A 25,049-nucleotide genomic window follows, 5' to 3' on the forward strand; every position below is an offset into this window, starting at 1 on the left:
AGGTCTCTCAGAGATTTCATTCTTTATTAGCAAGTCATTGGGGCCTGTAATTCTCCAGTCATGCATTTTAGGAGTCCTGGTTATTAAAAGCTTATCCAGTTATACTTGTTACTATCTTAAATCATGACTTAAGGGTTTAGAGGAGTTGAAAAGAATAATAACCTGGTAACAGCTCAGAGTGCTTAGAAACACCACTGGAACATAGGTGGCAATCCTGACTGAACCCTTTGGCAAATGTTGATGGCACTAACAACTACAAGAAGTGCTGCGGGAATTGATTCATGATTTTTATAAATTGTGTTGGTGTACTATCAATGTTTGCAACTGACTAGACCTTTTGTCCAAGCTAGTGGTGCATATAGTCACCTGGTCGTAGCACAGTAAAGGACTTGTGCCATTAAACAGCCCCATTGGTATATCAGCAGCACTTCTAGCTGCTGATAATCCATATTTTTACTAGTCAGAAACACTGCCAGTATACTGGCAACATTAAGAAGTTTGCAAGGCACATGGCAACAATCTGTCTAGCTAATGACACTTTAAAGTTAAGGAATATATACTTTAAAATTTGAAGACCCATGTTTATAAAACTGGGTCTATCAGAATTCTCAGCGACCTAGGTAACTAAACTAGATTTTGAAGTGTAAAGACTGGATTGGTTTTTGAACAAAAAATGGTGCTTACGTATCAGAGAAGTGTTAATTCCAATATCTGAAAGATGGCTTGTTTAGGATTTTCTTGAAACTTCCTCAAATTCTCCCTTTCCAGTTTTATTACTCATGAGAAATTTAAAAATGAGTTTTGGAAAGCTGGATGGGTGAAAAATAGGGTTAATAACAGAAACTGTAATAGAAACAAAATTATTGCTACTTCCTTCCCAACATATCCAAAGCTGTCCCTACCTTTAAGTCATTACTTCCAGCCTTTGGCCATGCCTTGATAATCTCCCATTTTGAGTACTGTAGCTTTCTTTGCTTACCTTCTCAACACCCACTTCATCCCATCCAGTGTATTCAAAATGCTGCTGCCAAAATCATTTCCCTTGCTTGTTGCTTTGACCATATCTGCCACCTTTGCATCATTTTGTTTGCTCTGTATTACCTTCCCTTGCCTGTTCTAATTTTCTCCATTCTTTTGTATTTTGTCTGAAAGTGTCCAGTTGGAGTAAAAGTTCCCTGGGGCATGGGGAGCTTTCTGTAAACGGCCTAGCACAATTTGATGCTGTGTTAAAAAAACAGTACTTGTGGCACCTCAGAGACTAACCAATTTATTTGAGCATAAGCTTTCGTGAACTACAGCTCACTTCTGTAGCTCACGAAAGCTTATGCTCAAATAAATTGTTTAGTCTCTGAGGTGCCACAAGTACTCCTTTTCTTTTTGCGAATACAGACTGACACGGCAGTTACTCTAAAAAAAAAAAAAAAAACCCAGTGTGGCTCCATAATAAATGTTCTAAAACAACTTATTGATTTATAAAAGATGTGAAAACATGAAAAATAGCAAAGCTTTATAATGTAGATTGAAATATTGAGAACAGTTGCTGAAATACTACGTTCTGTGCAGAGGAAAGGAATCTAGGACTCTTATTTCCAGGACCATTAGAGACCAAAGCAAACGGTAGAGCTATTTGACTTGCTGCTAAGCAATGCAAGGTCACAATAGTCTGTTTACATAGTAGCTTTTGACCATTGCTAAAATTCAGTTGGCGTTAGTCTCACAGGATGCAATTTGTCTAAATTTTGATCCTTAGAATTGTAGACACTGCTGATGTAAAATGTTGAAGTGGTAGAAGAGGTTTCAAAGTTATGTTCTAGAATGAAGGAGTGAATAAATCCAACAAATCCTTTAGCTTTGATTAACTATCTTACATCACTTTCTTGGGACAAATAAATCCTTTGATATATGATGGCATAGGAACTATGATCCTTTTTTTGTAGTTGTTCACTGAAAATAAGGTGCCACAAGTACCCCTTTTCTTTTTACTGGAAATACTGAGATTTGTGACTTGATAAAATAGTTTGCACTGTGTTGAAGTAAAGGGGTGTTGTTTTTATGCTAATGAAAGGAATAACATATCAAATGTACAGTGTCCCTATTAGGACTTCATCTGTATGGTCATCCTTGAAGTCTAGTTGTGATAACAGTAGTGCCTGAACATAAATTATATCTTCCTTCTTCGACAGATTTTTCTCTCTCCATCAAATTCTGTCCAGTTACGAAGTTAGATGCTGGTGTGAGTGAGAACATGGTATGGCCCCTTGTGTCTCATAGTCATAGCTGTTTACTGAAAAACCAAGTTTTAATACTACTTACTGTCATTATTATTGAAGACCCGAATACAGAAATTAGAGTGGAATTCTTTTCTGGTTTCCACATCAACAAAATTAACTAAGTTCTAATTACCTATTCTTATTATCATTGATGTCATAGCCAGAAAGAAAGGTTTACTATTTCCTCTTGAAAGCCAAAGACATAATTTCTTTAACAGCTTTTGGTTTTTAAGAATGAAATATTAACATGAACAGAGACCATAACTTTGGAATTTTGTTAAATACGTGAGAACAAAGGAGAGCAGAAATATTTCACAAAACTACACCTAATCTTTTAGCACTTAACAACATGCATTTAAGATCTTGAGAGGAGCATAGGGCCCATGTCGTCTTTGTTTGCTTGGGTGCTGCTGGTAATTTTCACTTTTTGAGATCATGTCCTGAATTTTTACTATTACAATACCAAAAATTGCATCCTAAGTATATAATGATTTAGCAAATCTGATGGTTGATCTCTAGGGCATTACACTTTGACATGTGTTAGATGGTGAAAAAGGAAAACGATGATGGGATATTACTGTTTTCTTAGGATGGACTATAACTTAAAAAAAAACAAAACTGATGCCTGATTTGAGTAGAAAAAATGCAGATAACCTAATGTAGATTGTCCAGAGACTTTGTTATTCCTGAGCAACTGCAATTTGTACTTGGATGTCTTTCATAAGTATTTTGGAGACATTAAAGGAGAATCGAAAAATGAAAGAAATAAAAACTAAATAGCTAAGAAACATGATTATAGAACAAAGATGTGTGTGAGGCCGTTAATGTTCACTTATCTTATATGAAACACTGAAGTACAGATGAAAATTATACTTTCCTTCTTATTATTTTAAGAGGTATTATCGCTTGTGTGAATAGTGACAACTATAGTTAAAGTGCCTACACATTTCCATACTAAATACATTTATCATTTGCTCATAACTTTCTCAATTTTTCACCTTTTCGGCTGTTATTTTCCAAGTCTGGTCTCTAACTGAAGCTGAGCTTTTTGGTTAGTTGGTTGTTTTTTGTTTTGGGGGTATGTGGAGTTTGAACAAAAATGATTCAACCATTTCTGAGTAGCAGAACAGTAGGGGGAAACATTTCATACCCTTTTAAAAAAAGTAAACAACTGGAAATAAGGCATACATTTTTAACAGCGAGAGTAATTAATCACTGGAACAATTTACCAAGGGTCATAATGGATTCTCCATCGCTCACAATTTTTAAATCAAGAGTGGATGTTTGTCTAAAAGATATGCTCTAGGAATTATTTTGGGGGAATTCTATGGCCTGTGCTGTACAGGAGGTCAGGCTAGATGATCACAATGGTCCCTTCTGGTCTTAGAATCTGTGTGTGTGTTGAGACTTTTAATAAAGCAGCACTGACTCCAAAACTTGGGAATAGACTGTTGAAATTGGGCAGAGAGACTGTTCTTAAGGAGGAAAGATGCTTTTGACATTCCACTGAAAATTGGTTTTGATTGGTTATGAGCAGTTGAAGATTATAGTTCACACACGTGTGGTAGGTTTTAATTACTTTCAACCAACAATAACTTTAATTTCTACAGAGAAAATATTTTTTAAACTAAGTACTTAAAATAAGGAAATAAGAGAACTTAAGTACTTAAAATAAGTAGTTTGTTTTGCACAGGCATAAGGGTCCTCGTACACAGACGAAGTTACGAACTAGGACCAAATGTATTAATAATTTGTTTTGATAAAGTAGTTGCAAATATAAATATTCAGTTTAATTGCCATGCAGAACAGCTGTATTTTTTTATTTTAAATTAATTGTCCTGCATGCAGCTTTCCTCCTACCGTTAGTAAGATACTTAAAATTAACTGTTGCATGATTTCCTTACTTGCTGTGCAGTCCAGCTTGTGCACTGAGGCTCAGATTCAGAAAGTTACTTAAGCATGTTCCCATCTTAAGAATGAAAGTGGCTGCACTGAAGTTTAAAATTAAACATTAAGTATATTGCTTAATTGGCACCTGAGTGCCTGACCTGCTCCCATTGACTTCGAAGGATTCTTGAATGAAGCTTAAATTGCTTCTTATTTTTGTGTTAGGAATTGAGTATACAACTGAGGTTTATTTAATTAGTTTATCTGAATTCATAATTTTCTGTTTACATATGCATCTTGCATTTGTATAGAAAACATTTTTTTCCCCTTTAGGAACTTGTCTTCCGTTGGGTTGATTTCTCTAATATTTTTACCTCGGTGTAAAAAGTAGTTTTCCAAGTGTGCTATGTATTTTCCTTCCAACCCACAATTAAAGATACTAATACCTGTTTTATGTAAACTATTTCCTGCAATTGTAGCTTGACTGTGACTCATTAGTACTTGAGAAGAACAGTTGATTCAAATATAATGAGAGAAAAATATGCTATAACATATCCAGAAGACAGTTTTACCTTTCATTATACAATCTTTTCTTCTTTTTAACAACATTTATCTGATGAGGACAACCTTATTGGGTTTTGTTAGTCTTATTTGGCAGTCTCCATTTGTAAATTTTCTGCATAATCTTCTACACTAACATCCCCCTCTTGTTGTTTTTCACTTTTCCTATTATTTTACAGCCCTTTTCTCTTCTGCACTGCTTTATCACACGTTGGTACCTTAATTACAGGAAACAGAGAGAGAACTAGGAATAGCTTTGTAATTTATTGTATACTGGTTTTTATTTTAACTTTTAATTATCTTCATTTTACCAGCTTTGGAACTACTTAATCCTTTTTCTCCCACCTCTGTACAGGATGCACATTCTTAAAATTCACAGACCTCAGTATTTAAAGAAAACACACAGCAAATGAGTCCATTAATGTTAGAATAAATTGACTAAGATTTCTTTAACTTAGTTTCCAGAAATGTGTAGAGGAAAGAGGAGACTTTTTGATAAACGTTTTACAGAAAACATTTGTTTGTGCTGTTGCTTTTCCTCATATGTACACACCTATCTGTTTATAATTATAAAACTGAGAGAATGAGTATCTGGGGAAACAATAAATCCCCATGTAGTTTTGTTTAAAAGTTGGTTTTGGTTTTTTTAAGAGACTTCTGCTGTTGCTGTCTGACTAGCCATTAACATAGCTTTTTTTATATTAGCTCTGTTTCCTTTCTGTCACTTACAGGTGATCTAAATTCTCATGACATCTGGCATTTCATTTGTACTGTGTGGGCTAACTTTTCCCCAAATCCCAAGCTATATAGTCCCTCTTTTTATCAACAGCAGGTTGGTTGTAGTGTATGTTGAATAGCCACAATAAATGTGTGTTTTCACCCTCAGGAACACAGTTGAATATCCAGCTGAGTCTAAAACCCAGTTCAGAGCATTTTTGCTATATAAGCTCATAAAAGGCAAGAAAAAAGACGGTTACTTGGAAAGCATGGATTAAAAAAAAAGTTAATCCAAACTTTCAGGATTGAGCAGAATAAATTATGACAGTTTGTGATGCAGTTGGAAATAATTCTATGGATTTTTTTTTAATAACCAGGATGGATAAAAATCAATGATTTTTTTATTTAAATTGGATTTTTAAGGACCAAGCCTATCTAAAGATAGATACATTATAGCTCAAAGGTATCTCATCATAGAATAGGGGTTATAAATTCTAATTCTATAGTATGAGACAATATGTTCATGTAATGTTTAAGAAAAGTTTTGTAAATGAGTTCCAATCGTTCATGGATTAGGAACCCAATCTTATGGGTTTCCACAGGCTTCTGTATAGATTATTTAGGTTAATCTTTCTATATACCCAATGGGACTCAGTGCTCAGTCTAGAAGATACCATCGGGGCACTTAGTTTTGCAGTTCTCAAACTGTGGATTTGTCTCTCCAGAGGTAACTTGCTTGTTAACAGCAAAAATCTTTTAAAATAAATAATATATAGAGGTGAGAACTAAGACCTCAACCCTATTGTCCCTCTGCAAATTTGAGTACACAGAGTCAATCCCTTACCTATCTCTAAAAGAGCAAAGTTTAAAAAAGTTCAATGAATAGAAGATTATTGGGAGCAGAATAGATCTGGACAAGGAGAAGAAGTCTGGAGATAAATGTGAGAAGCAAGGGACATGTGCTTGTTTTGTTAAAATATTATCTGTTTGCTGTTGAAGAAGAAAATCCAGAATACTTAAAGTTGTTGTTTTAGTTAAATAAAACAATTTAACTGTCTGTCTGGTGATGTTCTCCTCCTAATACAGCATGGGAAGAAAATCCTCCAAATATTAATGATTAACCTGTTGAATTGGAGATCGTTCACCTCCCAATGACTTCATAAATATCTGCTTCAATTACCTTTGGTAAATGAAATAACCAAACAGTCATTCATTTTCTTATATAGCTGTAAAACTAATCTGAAAAGTTTTCAGAATAAATCACTGTTTAAAAATGTAGAGTGTGTACCTTCTAAAAATGAAACCTACATCTATCTCTTGATTTGTGAAGAATATGTATTAAGGTTATAACAACCGACAAGAAGGCACTTTTATGTAGAAAACCATGATTAAATCGAATCTTCCTGACTAGTGATTTAAATCATGATTTAATTTGATTTAAATCAAATCTACCCTATTAATAAGACCTTTAGGAATCATGATGGAGTTCCAGTAACCTCCAGATGAAATGCATTTTTCTTTCATTGTCACTGGTTTTGTTTTTAATACTTTGTGAATCTATATAATTGGATGAAGTAGGACAGTGAACTGAAAACATTTGGTGAATCTCCTCAATGTGCGTTCATGATATTTTCATAAAGAAAACAAATGCAATATTATCTTTCCCATGCTGGAAAAAATGTTGTTTTTCATTTTAAATATCTATAGTTGGGATTTTTAAAAGAGCCTAAATGAATTAGGCACCTAACTTCAATTTTTGTGGGAGTTGGTTGTCTTACTATCCTAGGCTCCTTTGAGATTCTCAGCCTAAAGAATAAAAAGTTGTTTAGAGGATCATTGTGACATCAGATTGTCCTGTTATCATAAAGTCAAAATCTGCCGAGTGTTAAGAATTCATTAAGGCTGGAAACACAACAGTGCGATAATGCATAATGAGTGTAAGTAGAACTGGTGAGTACAGCAAACATTGCTAGCTGCATTTACTACCGGGAAGTTTATCTCTTTTCTTTGCTGTTCACAAAATTCTAATGTAACTTGTGGGACAATAAAGTTCATAGAAAAAGTAATAAGTAAATATCAGACAGTGTTTGCAGAAATCAAATTTTGTTTCCAAGTTATGCTCATCCAGTCTGGAAGTAAAAGTAGTTCTCTACAACCTGTAATCAGTGAGACTTACCTACACAGCTTGAATTTCAAATATTAAATACTTGCAGCAAAGTTCTCATGTTATCTACAGGTCAAGAATTAGTCATAGAAATTATTTGACAAATAAATTTGAGAAAATCTACAGCTGCTATCAACCTATTTATCATCAGAAGAGGCTGAATTTGCTGAATAAATTATTCATTTTGAATTATTCATTCCACTCTAGTTGTAAGCAAGCATTGTAAGTGGGTTGCCTATTTATTTACATGACATTCTCTTTATTTTGGACATAATGTTAATCAACTCACCTTCATTGATTAAAGTTAGCGGTGGTATCCTGAAAGGACTTTTTGTAGGAGAAGTAGCTGGATCAGGTGGTGGCCTTATGTCTCTGTCTCTAGGATAACTTGGGTCCCTCTGTATCTCATTACCTCCCAAAAGGCTGGGAGTATAGTGCTGGCTGTTAGGAATGTGCTGTGGCACCACCTGAACAAGAGGAGGAGATCTGTCGGTGTCCTGTCGTGACAGTATCTGCAAGCACTGCTCTTCCAATAAAGAGATAATCACAGACTGATTATTTACAAGATCTGTTAGTGCTGCATATTTTATTTCAAGCTCCCTGTATCGTGTTGTCATTTTCAACATTTCTGTTGTAACATTGAGGATTTTATTTTCCAGTTGGGAAAGCTCAAGTGAATTATCGCGCTTTCGGATTATCTCATGCAAGAGCTGCATGTAGAGCTGAGTGACTCGGGAGTTCATGTTGCGACTTTCTTTTCTCAGCAGTTTTACCTCATTCACAATGTTTCCATCCACATCCACCACAAGCTGCAAGATATCAATCTCGCGTTTCTGCTTGGACAATACTTCCTTCAGGTTCTCTATGTCCATCCTTGTGATTTCATCTTTTCTGTTATCTGCTCCTAGTCCTTTGGTGTTTACACAAATTGGCCCTGTAATTTTTTGTTCAGGAACCAAGAAAGTATAACCACATTTTTTTCCTTCCTCTCCACCATCTGTTGAACGAGGGTACCTCTTCGATAATTTACTGAGTTTAGACTTTTCTGTGCAGTGTCCTGTAGACAGTAGTAGGAATAATAGCACACCCAAAGTCCATGTAGAGATCTTCATTTTGAGATGAATGTGATGGCTTTCAGAAGACTAATCATTGGATAAATAGAAAGCAAGTTAATAATTAATCAGAATCTAGTTTTAAGGCCTTACTTTATATCAAGCAACATATCATGGAAGAGCACTAATTTTTACTTATGACACAAATGCAATTGAAACTTATCTGCCGTAGATGCTGGCCAAACTGAGATTTTCTTACCATATTTAATTTTCACAAAATTACTTATTTATTTAGAATTACACTGCATTGAACAACTTGCCTCCTTTCTTTGGTGAAGCATCAAGACCTGAAAGATTTCAAGCAGTAGACATATTTTAGCTTTAATTTGAATGAATACATTTTCAGAAAACAAGCTCCAATGTATTCAGATAACACAGTAGTTCTTTGGTCATAAGCCTGGCTACATACGTTTATAAATATTAAAATAAAAAGGGAAATATTGTAAAATACTTTTGTAGCCAAAAAAATAAACAAACCCTGATTTGGGCTTTCCAGAAAATCTGAGGTTGAAACGATTTTTGTAATTTGCATAATATTAGCCTTAGTTCTACATATTTTTATAGTTATGTCTACAGCTAGATTTACAACTAGTGGCTTTGGAGATCTCCCTAACATGGTTGTCATAATTTTACTTTTAAAAAAATGTATTCAAGTAAATTTGGTCTGTAAGAAAAGGTAATGATAGGGTTAGCTGTGAGATCATATGCCCTGACCTGATGAAAATGTGATTATCTTTTTTCATCTATGAATGAAAACAAGTGAGTGATGATCTTTGTTTTCGTGAAACTAAATATTTAGAATTTAGTGTCTGGGATCATTTGATGTTTAATATTGACCACTATACACTAGGGAATGTTGAGTGCCTGCCAGCAGGGTCTACATGGGCATGTTAGTGTGCAACATGTTGGTTCACTTAAGAATTCACACCCCTCTCGTGCACATTACTGCACCTTGTGGACAAGACCATCATTTTAATGACAGTTCTGCTGAAACAGTTCATTAGCAAAGCATGTTTGCCTTTTGGGACTTTTTCTCCTAAATTTTGATTTCTGCTCTGAGGTATAGTAAAACAAACACACCGCAAAACTACAAATCGTGGTTGTATGAAGTGTGATAAAAGGGGGGGGAACCACTTCCCACAAATTGTTCTGTACTTCAAATTATATTTTCTTCAGTAGGTAAATATTTACCTTTCACAAAACACACAAGCTGGTGAATGGACTGCATTCTGGTAGAAGTGAAGAAGCAATACGAGTATTTGTTAAAGTTATGCATGCTTTTAGTGTCCTAAAGAGTATTAAGGGATTTTTATTACCAATCATTTTTTTAAAAGTCTTTAATAAGCTGTCCTTTTCCCTGACATCTTTATGATAAGTTTGCCATTATTCCAGATAACTTGTAAACAAGCAACCCCCAATCTGTAAAAATGTCAAACATGCTTTATCAGCTATAACTACGTTACACTCTTTTAAACATATGACACATTAAAATAATGTGTTTGCTTAAATTGTTATGGAGGGAATTAAGAAAGCATTGAAAAATCTGAGGACTATTGATTACATTTTCCTATTTCTTTTTGTTTTGGTATTTGAGGTTATAAAATAGTGAGTGGTATTCAGACCCAGAATAAATTAACTATTTTTTATCATTATCTTTGGCCTTTAGCCTAAAGGAAGGTGCACTGGGCTTGGATTCAGGTGGCCACAAGTTCTTGTCTTACCTATGTAACTCACTGGTATTAGGATGGCAAAATGTACAAAATTCTTGATAGTCCTGTTTTAGTAGGGAAGGGGAAAGACAGACAAGTATAACTTCCTCCACTCCACCTGATTTTACAGATTGGGGTGGTAAATGAGATGTTGCACAAAATCACTTCTGGTAATTGTGGAAAGAGAAACCAGATCTCTAAGCTGACAGACCGAAATATCATTCACTTAAACACACTTCATTTCAAATTAAAAATGCCAAATCTTTGGTTGTCCTGTTCGTAACCACTACTCTAGTCAGTAGACCACATGTCCCACCCACAGCCTGGAATTAAACCCAGGAATCTTGATTCCCAACGTTCTGTTGCTGTCTAGCAAATAGTTGTGTAAACTACTGGTAAATTGTCAGGTTCCCCTCTATGATCTGGTCCATATACAGGATGTCTGTTTCTGCTGTCAGTTACTCTTTTGGCTTAAGTTGTAGAGATCTGTGCTCTGTATCTGAAGGTCTGGTTTCAAAAACTGTTGACTTATGCAGGAAAATATAATATGTGGTCATATAATTAAAAGGTCACAATATATTTGAACAAGGTGTCAGAATTCAGGTTGCCATTAGTCATCTTAATTCTGGTATTTTCTAATTTGTGAGTAATTGATTTTGCAAATTTCACATTTTTATATTGATTTAACAATCAGGACCTTCAGTGTTTAACCAGAATGTTGAATATTTACACGGGTCTTCTGTTTTAACCAGCAAGAAAGTATTATGGCATATATTTCTAGTCTCTTTTTTTTTTAATTGGATTACTAGACTGCCGGAGCTAAATGTTGTGTTTCAAACAAATTGCCACTGTTAAAAGACAATTGTAATTAACATTTAATTGAAATAAAGAAAATGTTTATATTCCTGTATATTTCACAATTTGTACACAGTAACAAATGATTTTCAATAACAAAACATTTAGAGGGAAAATATACCATTTTAAATACTTTTTCCAGAAGCAGAACTTGTGTGGATGTTTTGTTAAATATATAAATAACTGCTAAAGGTACACTGTCTGTGAAGTCAGTAGACAACAGCAACGATTTTTGTCATGCTGTATTTCAGGACAAGTTATGGGATAGTCCTAGTGGAAAGGACAGAAAGTCAAAGATAGGCGTTATTATGCTACACTAAATTACTCATCTGTGTAGTCTAATCTATATGAAGGTAATCCCCTCCCCCACATGTGTAATGTATTTAGCCAATTGTGCAATGCTTAGTGTTGGAAGTTCGAGGTAAACTTTCAGGTGAATCATGGTAAAAATATGAGAGGACAGTCATTTTCTGTAATATACTGTACTTCTCAACAGACCCTGGACCAATTGAACTAATCAAACTAAATTTGTAATCCCAACCTGGCTCTCCTAACTCCCTTTTAAAAGATTTTTTATAACTGGGGTGAAGAAGACCTTAAAAATATGAACTTGATTAAAAAAAACAATGTTCTGGTCCTTTGTTTTCACATAGACATTTCAAAAATAGTCTTGTAAATATTTTTTAAAATATGAATATTATGGAACACACGATAACTGTCACAAAGACACAACCTAAGTAACCGTTTTAAAATTATTGAAAAAATGGAAATAAAATTGGTATGCTGTAGTTTTTTCTCTGAAATACAAGTAATATAATTTCTTAAAAGCAAATGTACTGTAATAGAGCACCTAGTCCATTCAAATATTCTGCTGTAGTCCACTTTCGTACATTCTTTTAATGAACTAATTACATATATAGGTCTCTATCCTGTAAACACATATACATTAATCATCATATGAGTAAAGTTACAAACATACCTAAGTGTTTTTAGAATTGGGGCCATAGACATTCTGTCTGACCATAAGAGGAATTAAATGGTCTAAAATAGAATAACCAAAACAACAGTTGCTCAAACTGTGTCTTAGAATTCCAAAATAAACAAATAATTTCAACCTTCAGCTGATCTGAAACTAAGATGTGCCTATAGACATTGCAAAGATGAGTTCCTTCTGAGACACAGACTTCGTTGTTAACTTGTGTGCTGTCACAGAAGCTTCCAACTGTGAAAACTTTGGCTCCCCTATGTGTGTGGTATTCAGCAGTTGAACACAGATGTTGATGACCGACACAGCTGGGGTTCCTAATAAGGTTGTAATAAAGAGTTGTTCTTCATGTGGCTCTGCATATTCACTCACCAAATGGTAGAACCTTTTCCAAGCAGTGCCCATTAGAGTGCATGTGCGCCCCCTCCTTACCGCTCCCCTCAGCCTTTCTGAACATTCTGAGGATGGGGCTATATCAGAGGACGCTGTACCCTCTATCTTCTCAGTTCTTTCCGACTTCTGCACCAGACAGAAGTGAACTGATTAATCTGTCTGGATCTGGGAATTTTATTTCTTGATAGTGCTTTTGGTAGTTTTTAGTTGTTGTTAATGTGTAGTTTAGTTTAAGTATAATGATAAGTGTAAGCAGTTTAGTATAGTTGGTAGGCTTTCTTCTGTCTAATGGTGGAACCAAACAAGAAACCAGGGGTTTAAGAGATGTGCTTCATACACAGCTGTCTTCCTGGTGTAGGATGACCACTTTAGGTGCCTGACGTGTCTGGGCGAAGGCCTTTCTTCTGGGTGTTCATTTGCAGGACTTTCACATCCAGAGATGCACAGTGAACTGCAGGTGCTTCTACTTAAGCAAGTTCTAGCTGCTAAACCTTGTTTTGAATGATTGTTCAATCCAAAATCCTGAGGCCAGTTTCTGCTTCTGTGGCTTCCTCTAGCAAGACTAAGCTTCCTAAAGGTTTCAGATCATTCTGATCTTCATTGGTTCTGGCTCTGGATCCTTCTGTTAAAGCTGTCAAGGCTTCAAAGGCACTGTTGGTGGAAATAGACCATCTGCCTGCTAAGGATCTTAGGGCCATGTCATCGGCTCCAACTGTAGTGATTCCACGGAAGAATGTGAGGGAGAAGACAGCCACTGTTAGCAGTGTCAGACTCGATACATCAGCCTTATAGGATCCATCTGACTCCGTGGCCTTTGCGGTTCTAACTCTGAAATCCAAGTTGGTTCTGGGTTTAGCTTTGAGGACCAGAGATGTGGAGCTTAGTATTTCTCCAGATCTGGTACTCTCCAGGTTTATGGGATTGGCACTGTCCTCCGCTCCTGTTCAGGGACCATCCTCTGATCCAAAGAGGTCTTTTACTGTGGTGGCACCATTACATGTCTGAATATTTCTCTGATCTGACTGAGGGGCAGTTGATAAGGAAGAGACAGGTTTCATCAGCTCCGCGATCTGTTTCCATTTCTCATGAAGAGAAGAGCAGAGGGGATTTAGTTTTTCCTCTTAATCCATCTATGCTGCCACATCCTGAGACTCCTACAGAGTCATCAAGGAATATCTTTTTCTCACCTTTTATTTTTCTTCATGTTCCAGGTCTGACACTGTAGCTGGTGCAGTCCACAGTGGATCCAAAATCGGATCCTTATTTAGAGGAAGAATTAAGAGATCTGATTCATCCCAGTTCATGTTTACTCAGCAAGGGTTCCCCGACTCCTTTGTTGCTCCTCCTAAAGGTATGTTTCCTGTTGCAGAGACTGGCAGTCCTGGACTCCACAGCACTATTGTGTTCCACCAAAGGAATTTTTGAATCATTCTTCTTATGGATTGGGAGACCAAGTTTCATCTGATAAGGATCCGATAGCTTAGGAATCTCTGGATCTGATTGCACTGGGACTGTCTGCATCTCAGAAAGTTGTTCCTAATACACGATCTGAAGAGGAAGATGAGAAGAGAGCTCCTCTTTTTGAACAGGAACAAATGGATACTGACTTTGACCTCAGTTTATCACCTGATGAACATGTGGGTGTGGCTTCTGCTTCTTCCCCTTCTGAACTCATTTTACAGTTCTGTGACCTGATGGATCAGATGGTAGCCACATTAAGCCCGCTTTTGGTGTCTGTGGAGTAAATCTCCCATATGGTATTCAACATTCTTGGGGCTACCTCAAGAAATAGGCCATCACTATCAATTCTGGTTGGTCCTTCACAGCCTGCTAAGACTGTTTGAACACCACCTGCTTTTTGCCATTCTCTTTCCAAAAAAGTGGATGAAGTGTATCAGATACCCCATGAGGGGTTTTCTTAGTTCCATACATATCCTGTGCTTAACATGCTGGTGGTGGCTGCTGCCAATTAAGAGGCTTAGGTTCAGCCAAGCCCACTCCACTCCCGCTGATGGAGAAAGAAGATTGATGCACTTGGGGAGATTTGTTTTCCTGTATCTTCTCTCAGTATTAGGATGGCTAGTTATCAGGCAGTGATGACCCATTATTGGTTCTGTCCATGAGAAAAGATGGCTGTGTTTGTCCAAGATGATAAAAGAAGGCACATGAATGCTGTTTTCACAGCAGAACAATGTGGCAAAGCATGGTCTCAGGGCTTTGTTTGATGCTTTGCACTCTTCCGCCGGAGCATTGGCATCCGCAGTTACCTTGAGGCACATGCTTGGCTGCATTCTTCTTCCCTTGCTGCTAACACAAGAATTAAAGTGGAAGATCTCCCCTTTGAAGGAGATGGTCTTTTCCTCAACAAAACAACTGAACTGTTGGAAAAATTGAAGGAAACTAGATCCACTGCACAGTCTCTGGGTCTTTGTTCCTATGTTAGAAGGAATCCTTCTATGCCTTCTTTTTGCTATCAGACTGTTTTACCTTCCTTCTTATTTTGCCTCAAGTCACAGATGTCAGCAGTACTATCAGCAAGCTACATCTTCATCCCAGAGTCAGCATAAAAAAGAGGTCTGAAGATCCAGACGTATGATGAAACAACCTGCTCCCTCTTCTCTGTCTTCATTGAATGCCAGGTGTTGGTTTTGATTGAGGATTGAGAGTCCAATGGACCAATGAGCAAGCATCTATCCTTTCCTTTATTTGGAGACAGACTATTCCAATTCATCAACAAATGGAGACTTTTATTGCATAGGACAAGTGGGTCTTAGAAATTATAGAGAAGGGCTGTGTCATTCAGTTCAGAAAAATTACCCCCTTCTCCTACCCTTTTCAGGGAAACTACTCACAGGGCTATTCTACTTTTGGAAGTACAAAAGTTGCTCCTGATAGGAACTGTCAAGAAGATACCCAAACATTTCTAGGGTCAGGGTTTTTATGCAAGGTACTTCCCGGTAGATAAGAAAGGGGGGTGTTTCCATCCAATTTTAGATTTAAGAAAATTGAACAGACACATTTAGAATTTTTGACTACTTATGTTAACTCAGCCTCCATTATATCCTCACCTGCAATTATGGATTGGTTCTCAACTCTCAATTTAAAGGCTGTATATTTTCATATTTCTGTCCAATAGTTATCAAAAATATCTTCATTTCATAGTAGCACAATGGTATTTCCAATAAGTCCTCCTCTTTGGCCTGTCCACAGTGCCAAGAATCTTTGCTAAGTGCCTTACTCTCGTAGCAACACATCTGAGGATACACAGTATTTTTGTTTTCCCGTATTTGGATGATTGGTTGCTGAAGGCTGCTGCATGCAAGGATCTGTTTCTTTACATCAGTTTTATAACCTCCCTCCTTTTAGATCTAAGTCTGCTTCTGCATATCAAAAAATTGAATCTCTGTCCAACCCAGAGAATTCTTTTAATAGCTTCTGTGTTGGACTTGGTAGTAGGGAAAGCTTTTCTCCCAGAGGACAGTTTTCTGAAAATAGTGCAGTCTGTTTTGGAAATATGAACTTGTCAAACCCAGAAAGTGATCTGCCTGGGTCTCATTGGTTGGATGGCATGGCTACTACCACTTATGTAATTCTGTTTGCTGATCCCAGAATGAGGCTGATGCAGTATTGGATATCTCAAGCCTAGAAACACAATCTAGACAGACTTCAGATTTTTGTCACCATGCCTCAAGATGTTCTAAATTTGTTGAGGAGGTGGATGGACAGATCAAATGTTCTCAGAGATAATCTCTTCAATACCCCTTCACCAGTAGTCACCATAACTTCAGATCTTTAAACAACAGATGGGGAGCACATTTAGGTCACCTTACAATTTGAATATACAGGACTTTTCAGGAAACCAGCTTGGTTATAAATGTGTTGGAGTGAATAGCCCCTTTGATTTGACTCTCAAATATTTCCTTCCTAATATAGAGGGGAAGGTTGTTCAGTTCAGTGATGGACAATGCAACTGCAATGTGCTACGCCTAACAAACAAGGAGGTGCTCACTCCTTCCAGTTATGTGCCAAAGCAGTCAAATTATGAGACTGGTCTATCTGGTGGCCCTGTATTTAGCAAGGTAGGGCAACGTGGTGGTAGATAGTCTCAGCAGGGACACTTCTCAGATGCACAAGTGGTCCCTAAAGGTCCAAATAGTGCAAGACATTTTCTCCAGATGGTGTTGCCCCTACGTAGACCAGCTTGCTACAAGGTTCAGCCAAAACTGTTCTCTCCTCTGTTTAAAGGCAGGAAGGGACAGTCATTCCACCTCACATGTCTGCTTTCTGCATTAGGGGATGTGGCCTTCTCTGTACTTTCCCCTGCCCCTTTCCAGTAATTCAGAAAGCAGCAAAGATGATTTGTCAGGTCAGGGCAGCATGAATTATGCTGATTGACCAAGCCAGCAGTGATGTGCTTCAGCTGTCAGACAGGGTTTGCATGCACTCTGTTTCCAGATATCTTGTTTCAGCAACAAGGCCAATTCCTTTATTTGGGTCATTGCTACACTGGAAACTTCAAAGTGCTGCTGCAGGAGCACTCCCGTGACAGCTCTTTGAAGTGCGAGTATGGTCTTGAGCGAGTGCTGGGAGAGAGCTCTCCCAGTACTCCTGGTAATCCATCTCCACAAGGGGATTAGCTCCGAGCGCTTGGAGTCTGTTTACACTGGTGCTTTAAAGCGCTCTGACATGCTGGGGGGGGTGGGGGGAGGGCTCGTGATTTTTCACAACCCTAAACTAGCAAGTTAGAGTGCTATAAAATGTAAGTGTAGCCAAGCTCTTGGATCCTCAGCCTCTTAATTTGGCTATCAGACTTTGACTAATCTTGAACAGCCCCGTTCTTCATTGATGCAGAACGTACTGCTCAGTTCTAGAAAAGTGTCTGCTAGCAAGTGTTACTTTTTAAACAGTCTAGATTTGTTGTTTGGATGCAGGGAAATATGAGTCTCTAGTCCAGCTTTCATTCCCTGTATTTTGGAGTATTTAATGGACTTAAAATCTGAAGAGTTATCCAGTTGTTCTTTAAAATTCACCTGGCAGCTACCTCGGCTTAACCATATTTCTGTTGATGGTAGATTGCTTTTTATGCATAGTATAGGTAAATGGTTTATGAAAGGGTTATCTAACATGAAATCCCTTTTTGAACCCTTAGTTGGGGTATTCATTCGTTTATTTATCTATTAAAACTATTCATTATTCATCAGCCAGAAGGGTGAGCAAATTGCATGCCTAATGATTGACCAGCCATTTACGATTTTGCATAAAGTTAAGGTGGTTCTTAGACCTGATCCCACATTTTTACTGAAAATGATTTCATATTAATCAAAAAACTAATTTACCAGTATTTTTCCCAAATACATATGCTAATAAAGGGGAATCCGTGTTACCTGCTTTAGATTCTAGAAGGGTTCTTGCATAATATTTAAATAGAACTAAGAGTTTTAGGAAATCATCCAGATTGTTTTTGTTTGTTCTGTCAAGAATCATATGGGTCACTCTGATCAGACTAACACGGCTACCACTCTGATATCTGATGAGACTATTTCCAGATGGGTTAAACAATGCATCATTGAATGTTACAAGTTAGCAGAAATTCCTGTGCCTGTTGTTGTAGGGTCTCATTCTACTAGAGCTGTAGCAGCATTTCTTGTTTGTGTTAAACATGTTCCTATTGGAGAAATTTGCAGGCTTGCTACTTGGAAATCAGTACATACATTCGTGCTCTCAATGTAGCTTTGAAAGGTGATGCCAAATTTGGCAAAGCGTTGCCTCGGTTATTATTTAATTGGTTCTCTGGTTCCACCTCCCGAGCTTTCAGCACTACTTGTCAAACTACAAATTAGTAGAAATATGCAGAGCCGCTTGAAGAAATGAAGGTTATTTATTTGTAACTTGAGTTCTGCAAGATGACTATGCATATTCATACTTCTTCTCAGAGTCCTATTGTGGTTCTACTGGCTTAGTGGTGGAAGGAACTGAGGCAGTAGTGGGTGCAGCGCCCCATTATATATCTTCACCCTCAGATCATTTGGAAATGGTGAGAAGAGGGTTAGGAGGGGATGCACATTCGTTCTAACAGGCACTGCTTGGAGAATGTTCTACCATTAAACACCCCAAGCAATTCAATACCCATAAGTACCCATGTAAGGGGTGTCTCATCCCCTGTGGTCCAGTCCCAGCATCTGGCAGTCAGATTACTATTGATTACTCAATAGTTGCCCTGTTCTGTTCATTCCCTCTGAAACATCTGGCAGTGGCCACTGTCACAAGACAGGATGCTGGGCTTAGGTGGACCATTTGTCTGTTGCAGTATGGGCATTCTTACGTTATGTTCCTAAGTAGCCTTCATCTCTTGCTTGAATAAACAGATCAGATGGTTTTATTTAAAGATAAACTGAAATGTTTTCAAACATCTGTGTTTTAAAAACTTTAAAAATCCAAAATTGATAATAAAATATGACCTAAAAATGACACATACGTTTTAAAAATAAGATATAAAATGAAAGGGTTTTTGTACTGGTCAGTCAAAGATTGAAGAATTTATGTGGTGTCATTAACTGTTATAGGGAAAAAATAGACTTTTTAAGCAGATCAATTATATGAATTTCATATCCAGGTCTAGAAATGCCTGCAACTCTAAGGGAAATATAGAACTCCAAGGGCTTGAACTCAGGTCTTGACAAGTAAGCGAAGAGTAAGAGATTGCAAACACCTCTGATTTAAAATGCATTTATTTGTAATGTTTCACTGTGCCCAGGTATCCTGCCAGAGATTAAAGATCTCAAACAAGAGGCCAGGAAGTACTGGAAGTTGGTGGTATACTCACCTGGCGCTTTTCTGGTGTTCCTGTCACAGTCTGTAGAGTATTTACTATGATTTTTTTTAAAAAAATTTTTGAACCCTTATGACTGTGAAGAAAATGTACTGAATGTAAACTAGTGTAGTAGTGTCTTGCTGAGTCTGCAGACAAGCAAATAAAATGTTATTTGTCTCAATATTAGCTATCATATTGTGGGTGAGGTAATATCTTTTATTGGACCATCTTGTGTTGGTGAGAGAGACAAGCTTTCGAGCCACACAGGGCTCTTGCACTGTGTTATATTGTTGAGCGTTTTAGCAGAAAAATTCAGGTACTGTGAATAGAGCTTGAGTTAGAATACCATTACATTTCTCAGACTCAATTTTAAAAGGAAATGCAGAACAAAGCATTTCAATTCACTTTTAATTATTTTTATTTCAAAATTCCTCTTCTGGTTTATTTATTACAAAGCTGCTATTTAATTAGGAATAATGTTCTTTGTTACCAACTTAAAAAAAAACAAATCCAAACCCAACCCAGTTTCTCATTTGCAGTGTAGCATTGGTTTCTCCCTGGTTATGACATGTTACCCAAACAAATACTGCATATCTTTTAAATACATCAGTGCAGGCAGAGGTATGCACAGTGTAGTAGGTGTGGAGAGTATAATTTTGTAATCAGTATATTTGAATTGTGTACAAAGAAAGCTATTTGTTCTGATTTGAGCTGATGTGGTTTTCATACTGAGCATACTAGAATTATGAAACCATGGAAGAAACTGTAATGTACATTGGTTAAGTCATTTCGCTAAATGTGATCTGTCTAACAGACTACATATTTTCCAAGTTTTGTTGATTTAAGGTTTACAGTGGTCTTTCAATTGCATGAAATTAGTCCTGTTCTTTTATCCTCTCTAATTACTTTGTATATTTTAATTACATCTTGTATTTTGTGTCTCAGGATAGACTTTAAAGATCTAAAGATTTTATTTCCTTAGTAGGGATGATTGATTTTGCTAATTCATACTACTTTTTAGGACCAGATTCTGCCCTCAGATATGCATAGGCTACTGCTATTGAAACTGATGGAAATTTAATATGCATATCTGAGGACAGGTTTTTGTCCTTCATGTTTGAGTGGAAAACATATTATCAGTGCATTTCTTTACTTTCTTTAGAGTTCACATTTAAAACAAGATGCAGTCTTAAATAGTAGACACATTTTAAATAATAAGAGGAAGTTAGTCGTAAGTGCACACATGTGCACATACTTTATGAACACGCACAGTAGAAGAAAAAGAAGCACAGCTTCATAACAAAGCAAATTATTTGTCCACATTATGAGTGTTTCATCTTATTGTTATACACATGTGAACAGCTTTGTCCTTGTTAAAAGAAGTGAAAAGTCTCTTAGGGAATGTCTATGTGGGGAAATTTACCCATAGAACCATCCTGGTATAATTCTCCATGTGGACATACTTATTCCAGAATAAGAGGGCTTATTTTATGTTGCTTTCGAAATGACACAAACTAAACCAGAAAAAACTCTCTTATCCTGGAATAACTGTGTCTACACGGGCGGTTATACTGGTATAATTATATTTGTATAGTTCTACTGGTAAATTTCCCCATGTAGGCAAGCTGCTGTTCAGCAAGTGCCTCTGCTTTGGACTATATAACTGGATTACTTAAATTTGTGTTCACTAGAATGCAGTAATAATACAATCTTGTATTTTGTGTGTCAGATCACTATAGTGGCACAACAGAATTATGTTTAGCATTTCTACTCAAAATACTCCTTAGGACAAACAGAAGGCTATTTTCAAAATAGGCTAAAATCTTCAGGTGTTTTTTAAAATAAAGAATTTTTTTTCAGCAGGGAAACTTGACAATTGAAAGAAAATCTCTCTGCAGAGGAGGATTTTAAAGATTATAATGCCATATATTATGACAATTTAGCAAAAACATCAATGAAATCCTCAGGGTTTTTTTGTTTTGTTTTGTAAGCTATTCATATTCAAAAGTCACTGTGTTCCTGGAGTTTTGCTTGCAACTACAGAAGTTTTGCTTGCAACTACTTTACCTCCATGTAACTTTTTAACAAGCAGAAATACTAGACTGGTGAGCATTGCGCATGTTTAGAAATTCCCTGCAGAACTGATATTGAAAACATTTTGCACTTGGCAGTAGGTAAGCTCTAAGAACTTTTAGTTCATTAATCAGTATATACCTCTCACAGACCAGATTAATAACAGCACGTCTGAGGAACAGCAAATTAAAACCAGTTTTTGCTGTCTGAGTAAACTTGGTAACAGTTATGTAACTTTTGGCAGAAGTGACAAGTTCCAAAAGGTCGAAAATATTCTGACTATAAATACTGATATTCTACTGATTATTTAAAATAAACACTTCAGAGCAAAATACTAGAGCTTAGGGTCCAAAAACATATTTATATTGCTTTATATAGAGCTTTATATTACTCTAGAATTATTGACTCAGAAGTTGAGAGATTTTAGGAACTGTTTTAAAATGTGTGCAGTAAAGACCTTAAGTAACTAAGTGTGTCAGTAGTAAAGACTACTTTCAAAAACACACAGTGTAAATATTCCAATGACATTCTGCTTTCTTGGTTACACCCCCTAGCGTATTATAACGGGAGCCAGAGGAGTGTTAGAAAAAGTAGTCATTTACCTTTTAAAGAATTTGAACAGGTTTCAAGAACGTCTAAGACTTTTGTTTTATGCCATAGTTATTTTTATCCAAAAACTTTTTTTGCCACACTTACATTTCCCTTTAGCTTTTTCTCTGGGGTCTCTTAATCTGCAGGTGATTCCTGAGGATTGGTAAATACAAATAGTTACTTTATATCTTTTCCATTGTTCTAGATGGTTTAATATGTTTATCTATTTATCCATCTTGAAAAATGCATAGGGAGAGATGAAAAGTGTACACTTTGTTTAAACTGTTGATATTTTTTAATTCTGCTTTTTTCTTCAGTCCTAATAACTAGATTTCAAGTTTAACCATTTTGATTTTTCAAATATAAAAACCTTAAGTGCTTCTCCATTTAGCATAAATGCAGTTGTAAACTAGGATTCACAATATTATTTATGAAACACTTCAGGGGCTTTGCAATTTAACCAGTCATTCAGTAATTAACTTTCATTCTCTTAAATTTTAGTCCTGTAGTTTTGTGGATGCATTGGGAACAGACCACTAGCCAAATGTACATACAGCTATCCTTTATTATACATAGTTAAAGCTTTTAAAGGAAAGGAAAATATGAGTATTTGGCTTCAAGAATTTGGAATTAAACAGCTTGATTGTCGGGCAAGTAACAGGTTTAATGTTGTTTTGAACCCATATATGGCTAATATTCATGTTTGTTTGTACAGCTGGAATAATTGTTTGTTAATAGAGAAAATGCAAATAGTAGTCTTAGATAGAAATTCCCCTAATAGAACATATTAGTTGGATTGATGTGTACTAATAACTGTTTGAGTTGTTGATTATGCTGGTCTGTTTTCTTTTAAAATGGTTTTACTTGGATATCCATTTTCTAGCTCTAGTAGTGCTAGCTACCAGTACACTCTGTGAAGTTGCGTGAAATCCTGGCTTTATTGAAGTCAATGGGAACTTTGCCATTAACTTCGATGGGGCCAGGGTGTTACCCATTATGTTCAAGATACACTAACTACATAGCATAAAGAAAATTATTTAGTATATCTGCTGATTTTCTATAACCATATATGTGCACTAAGTCATTAAGCTAACCTAAAATAAAATTTGCAGATGCAGTAGAATAAAAATTTGACCAGAAAGTATTTCAGAACAACTCAAAACAAATGAACTGGTTCATGCTGTTATGATTTTCCTCTATGTTAAACTGTTCCAGCGTCATAGAGTTTTTTAATGATTATTATCAGATGCTACAGAAATTAGTTTAATGTTTGAGAGTTGTCAGATAACTCTTTAGGATAGTATTGTATACATAAATTTATCAGTCTCATGCAGAATTACACACACACACACACACACACACACACACACCCATCCACATGTAGACTTGCTTGCAAATAATTTACCTGTGGATTTGCAATTAAGGTTAAATAGAAAACTTACCAAAAACAAATTTTGCTGCTTCTTTTGGCTTCTACAGTAGATTAAAAATCCAGAAGTCAACTTGTTTTTTCTTCTTTGTGTTACCAGTGTTTTTGTTTGTTAATTTGTAGTTCTAGTGAAAACGTTTTTTCTTGTCCTGTTAGATCCAAACTGTATTAAGGAATTGATCGTCTTCCTGCAGATTTAATAGAAAAAAAAAATCAAGCTAACTAAATCTGTCTAAGAAACATAACTGAAGTTCCAGTGTATTCTATTCCAGAAAAAGGGCTAGTAGTGTGTTTGAAGCTGCTGTGTCTTACTGTCACATGCAGAAATGCACTAACCAGCTACAGCTGACCCAGATTCCATATACAGTACGCTTGGACAGTTTTCCTTTTCTTAAACACGCACTAGACTTAGCTGTTCAGCCCACTTCTGATGTCACTGTGAACTCACTGAAGAGCAAACAAAACTCCTTAGGATTTCCTATCATAGCCTTTATGAAAGGGCAGGGGGAGGCTGAAGAGCTATGGACAAGGAAAGATTGTTTGCTGGTTAGAGGGAGGGCACTATATGGAAACAGTCTGTGCAAGAGTTCAGCAGGCAATTACAAAACTAATATTTTATTTCACAGCCTAAAGATGCCTTTCAAGTTGTTACAGTACTGGGCTTCATTTCGAAGAAAGATTCTTTCAGACTGATGAACTCAACTTGTGTTCCCAGGAATAAAAGAGGCAGACTGACTGGGTACAACAGGAAAAATGAACCATTTATAGTCTAGAAGAATGTTGAGCAGAATGTCACATTCAATTCTTGAAGTTCACTTAATAAGAAACAGTTTTAGCTGTTGTTACACTCACAAAGACTCTGAAACATGTGGAAAATGTTAAAGCTATGTTTGGTGTTGAGTAGGTATTAGAATATTTGAAACCATCTGATTAGTATTAAAAGAAGTAGAAGCCACATGGATTACATACTTTTAAGAAATGAAGGATACCGTTGTCAGCTTTTAATTCTGTCACTTGACAGTTTGTGTACAGGAGTCTATTCAGTTTGGGGTTTTGTTTAGTGCAGTTGTCAGTTTCTTCAGAAATGACAAATTAATTAAATTCTATGGTTTGTTTTTTCTTTTAAAATTGTTTTAGATTTGATAAATAGGTCCAAGGATCTTGTATTTTGCAGAGGAGTTCTCTAGAAAGGTATTCTTAATTGTGCTAAAGATAAAAAGGCTGTCACTTAACTTTAAACAAGAAATAATTTAGATATCTCCTTCCAGAAATAATCTGTTCACTAATCCATAAACTCATAACCAATACTACACTTTTGTTCCTTATGGATCTCTGTTCTTTGAACCAGTAAACATTATTCACCCTTCTTTCTATTTTAGATAGTACACTGTTCAGGGCAGGGACTTTCATTAACTATCCCTGGACACTGCCTAGCACAATGAGACCCAACATGGTTAAAGCCTTTAGGTATCATCACAATATAAATATTAAA

The 25,049-nt window shown here is 36.3% G+C and overlaps 2 protein-coding genes across 12 annotated transcripts in view; one reads left to right on the forward strand and one right to left on the reverse strand.

Moving 5' to 3' along the window:
- The window catches only part of ANGPTL1 (angiopoietin like 1), a 29,276-nt gene extending 5,317 nt beyond the window's left edge, over nucleotides 1-23,959 (reverse strand). Inside the window, exons 1-4 of one of the 5 annotated variants that reach the window (XM_073356503.1) lie at nucleotides 23,894-23,910; nucleotides 23,571-23,745; nucleotides 22,234-22,281; nucleotides 7,889-8,741 (exon numbers count right to left, since the gene is read on the reverse strand). In XM_073356503.1, coding sequence (XP_073212604.1) covers nucleotides 7,889-8,711 — 823 coding nt within the window. In that variant the 5' untranslated portion in view covers nucleotides 8,712-8,741; nucleotides 22,234-22,281; nucleotides 23,571-23,745; nucleotides 23,894-23,910. Of the gene's footprint in view, nucleotides 1-7,888; nucleotides 8,840-22,233; nucleotides 22,282-23,570 lie in introns of those variants that run through there. The other 4 variants (XM_073356502.1, XM_073356506.1, XM_073356504.1 and 1 more) reach the window with 4 other exon arrangements.
- RALGPS2 (Ral GEF with PH domain and SH3 binding motif 2) overlaps nucleotides 1-25,049 on the forward strand; it is a 279,019-nt gene that overhangs the window by 171,847 nt on the left and 82,123 nt on the right. The window lies entirely within an intron of this gene.

The sequence above is a fragment of the Lepidochelys kempii genome, chromosome 8 (genome assembly GCF_965140265.1).
Source record: "Lepidochelys kempii isolate rLepKem1 chromosome 8, rLepKem1.hap2, whole genome shotgun sequence".
In the NCBI taxonomy this organism is placed as follows: Eukaryota; Metazoa; Chordata; order Testudines; family Cheloniidae; genus Lepidochelys; species Lepidochelys kempii.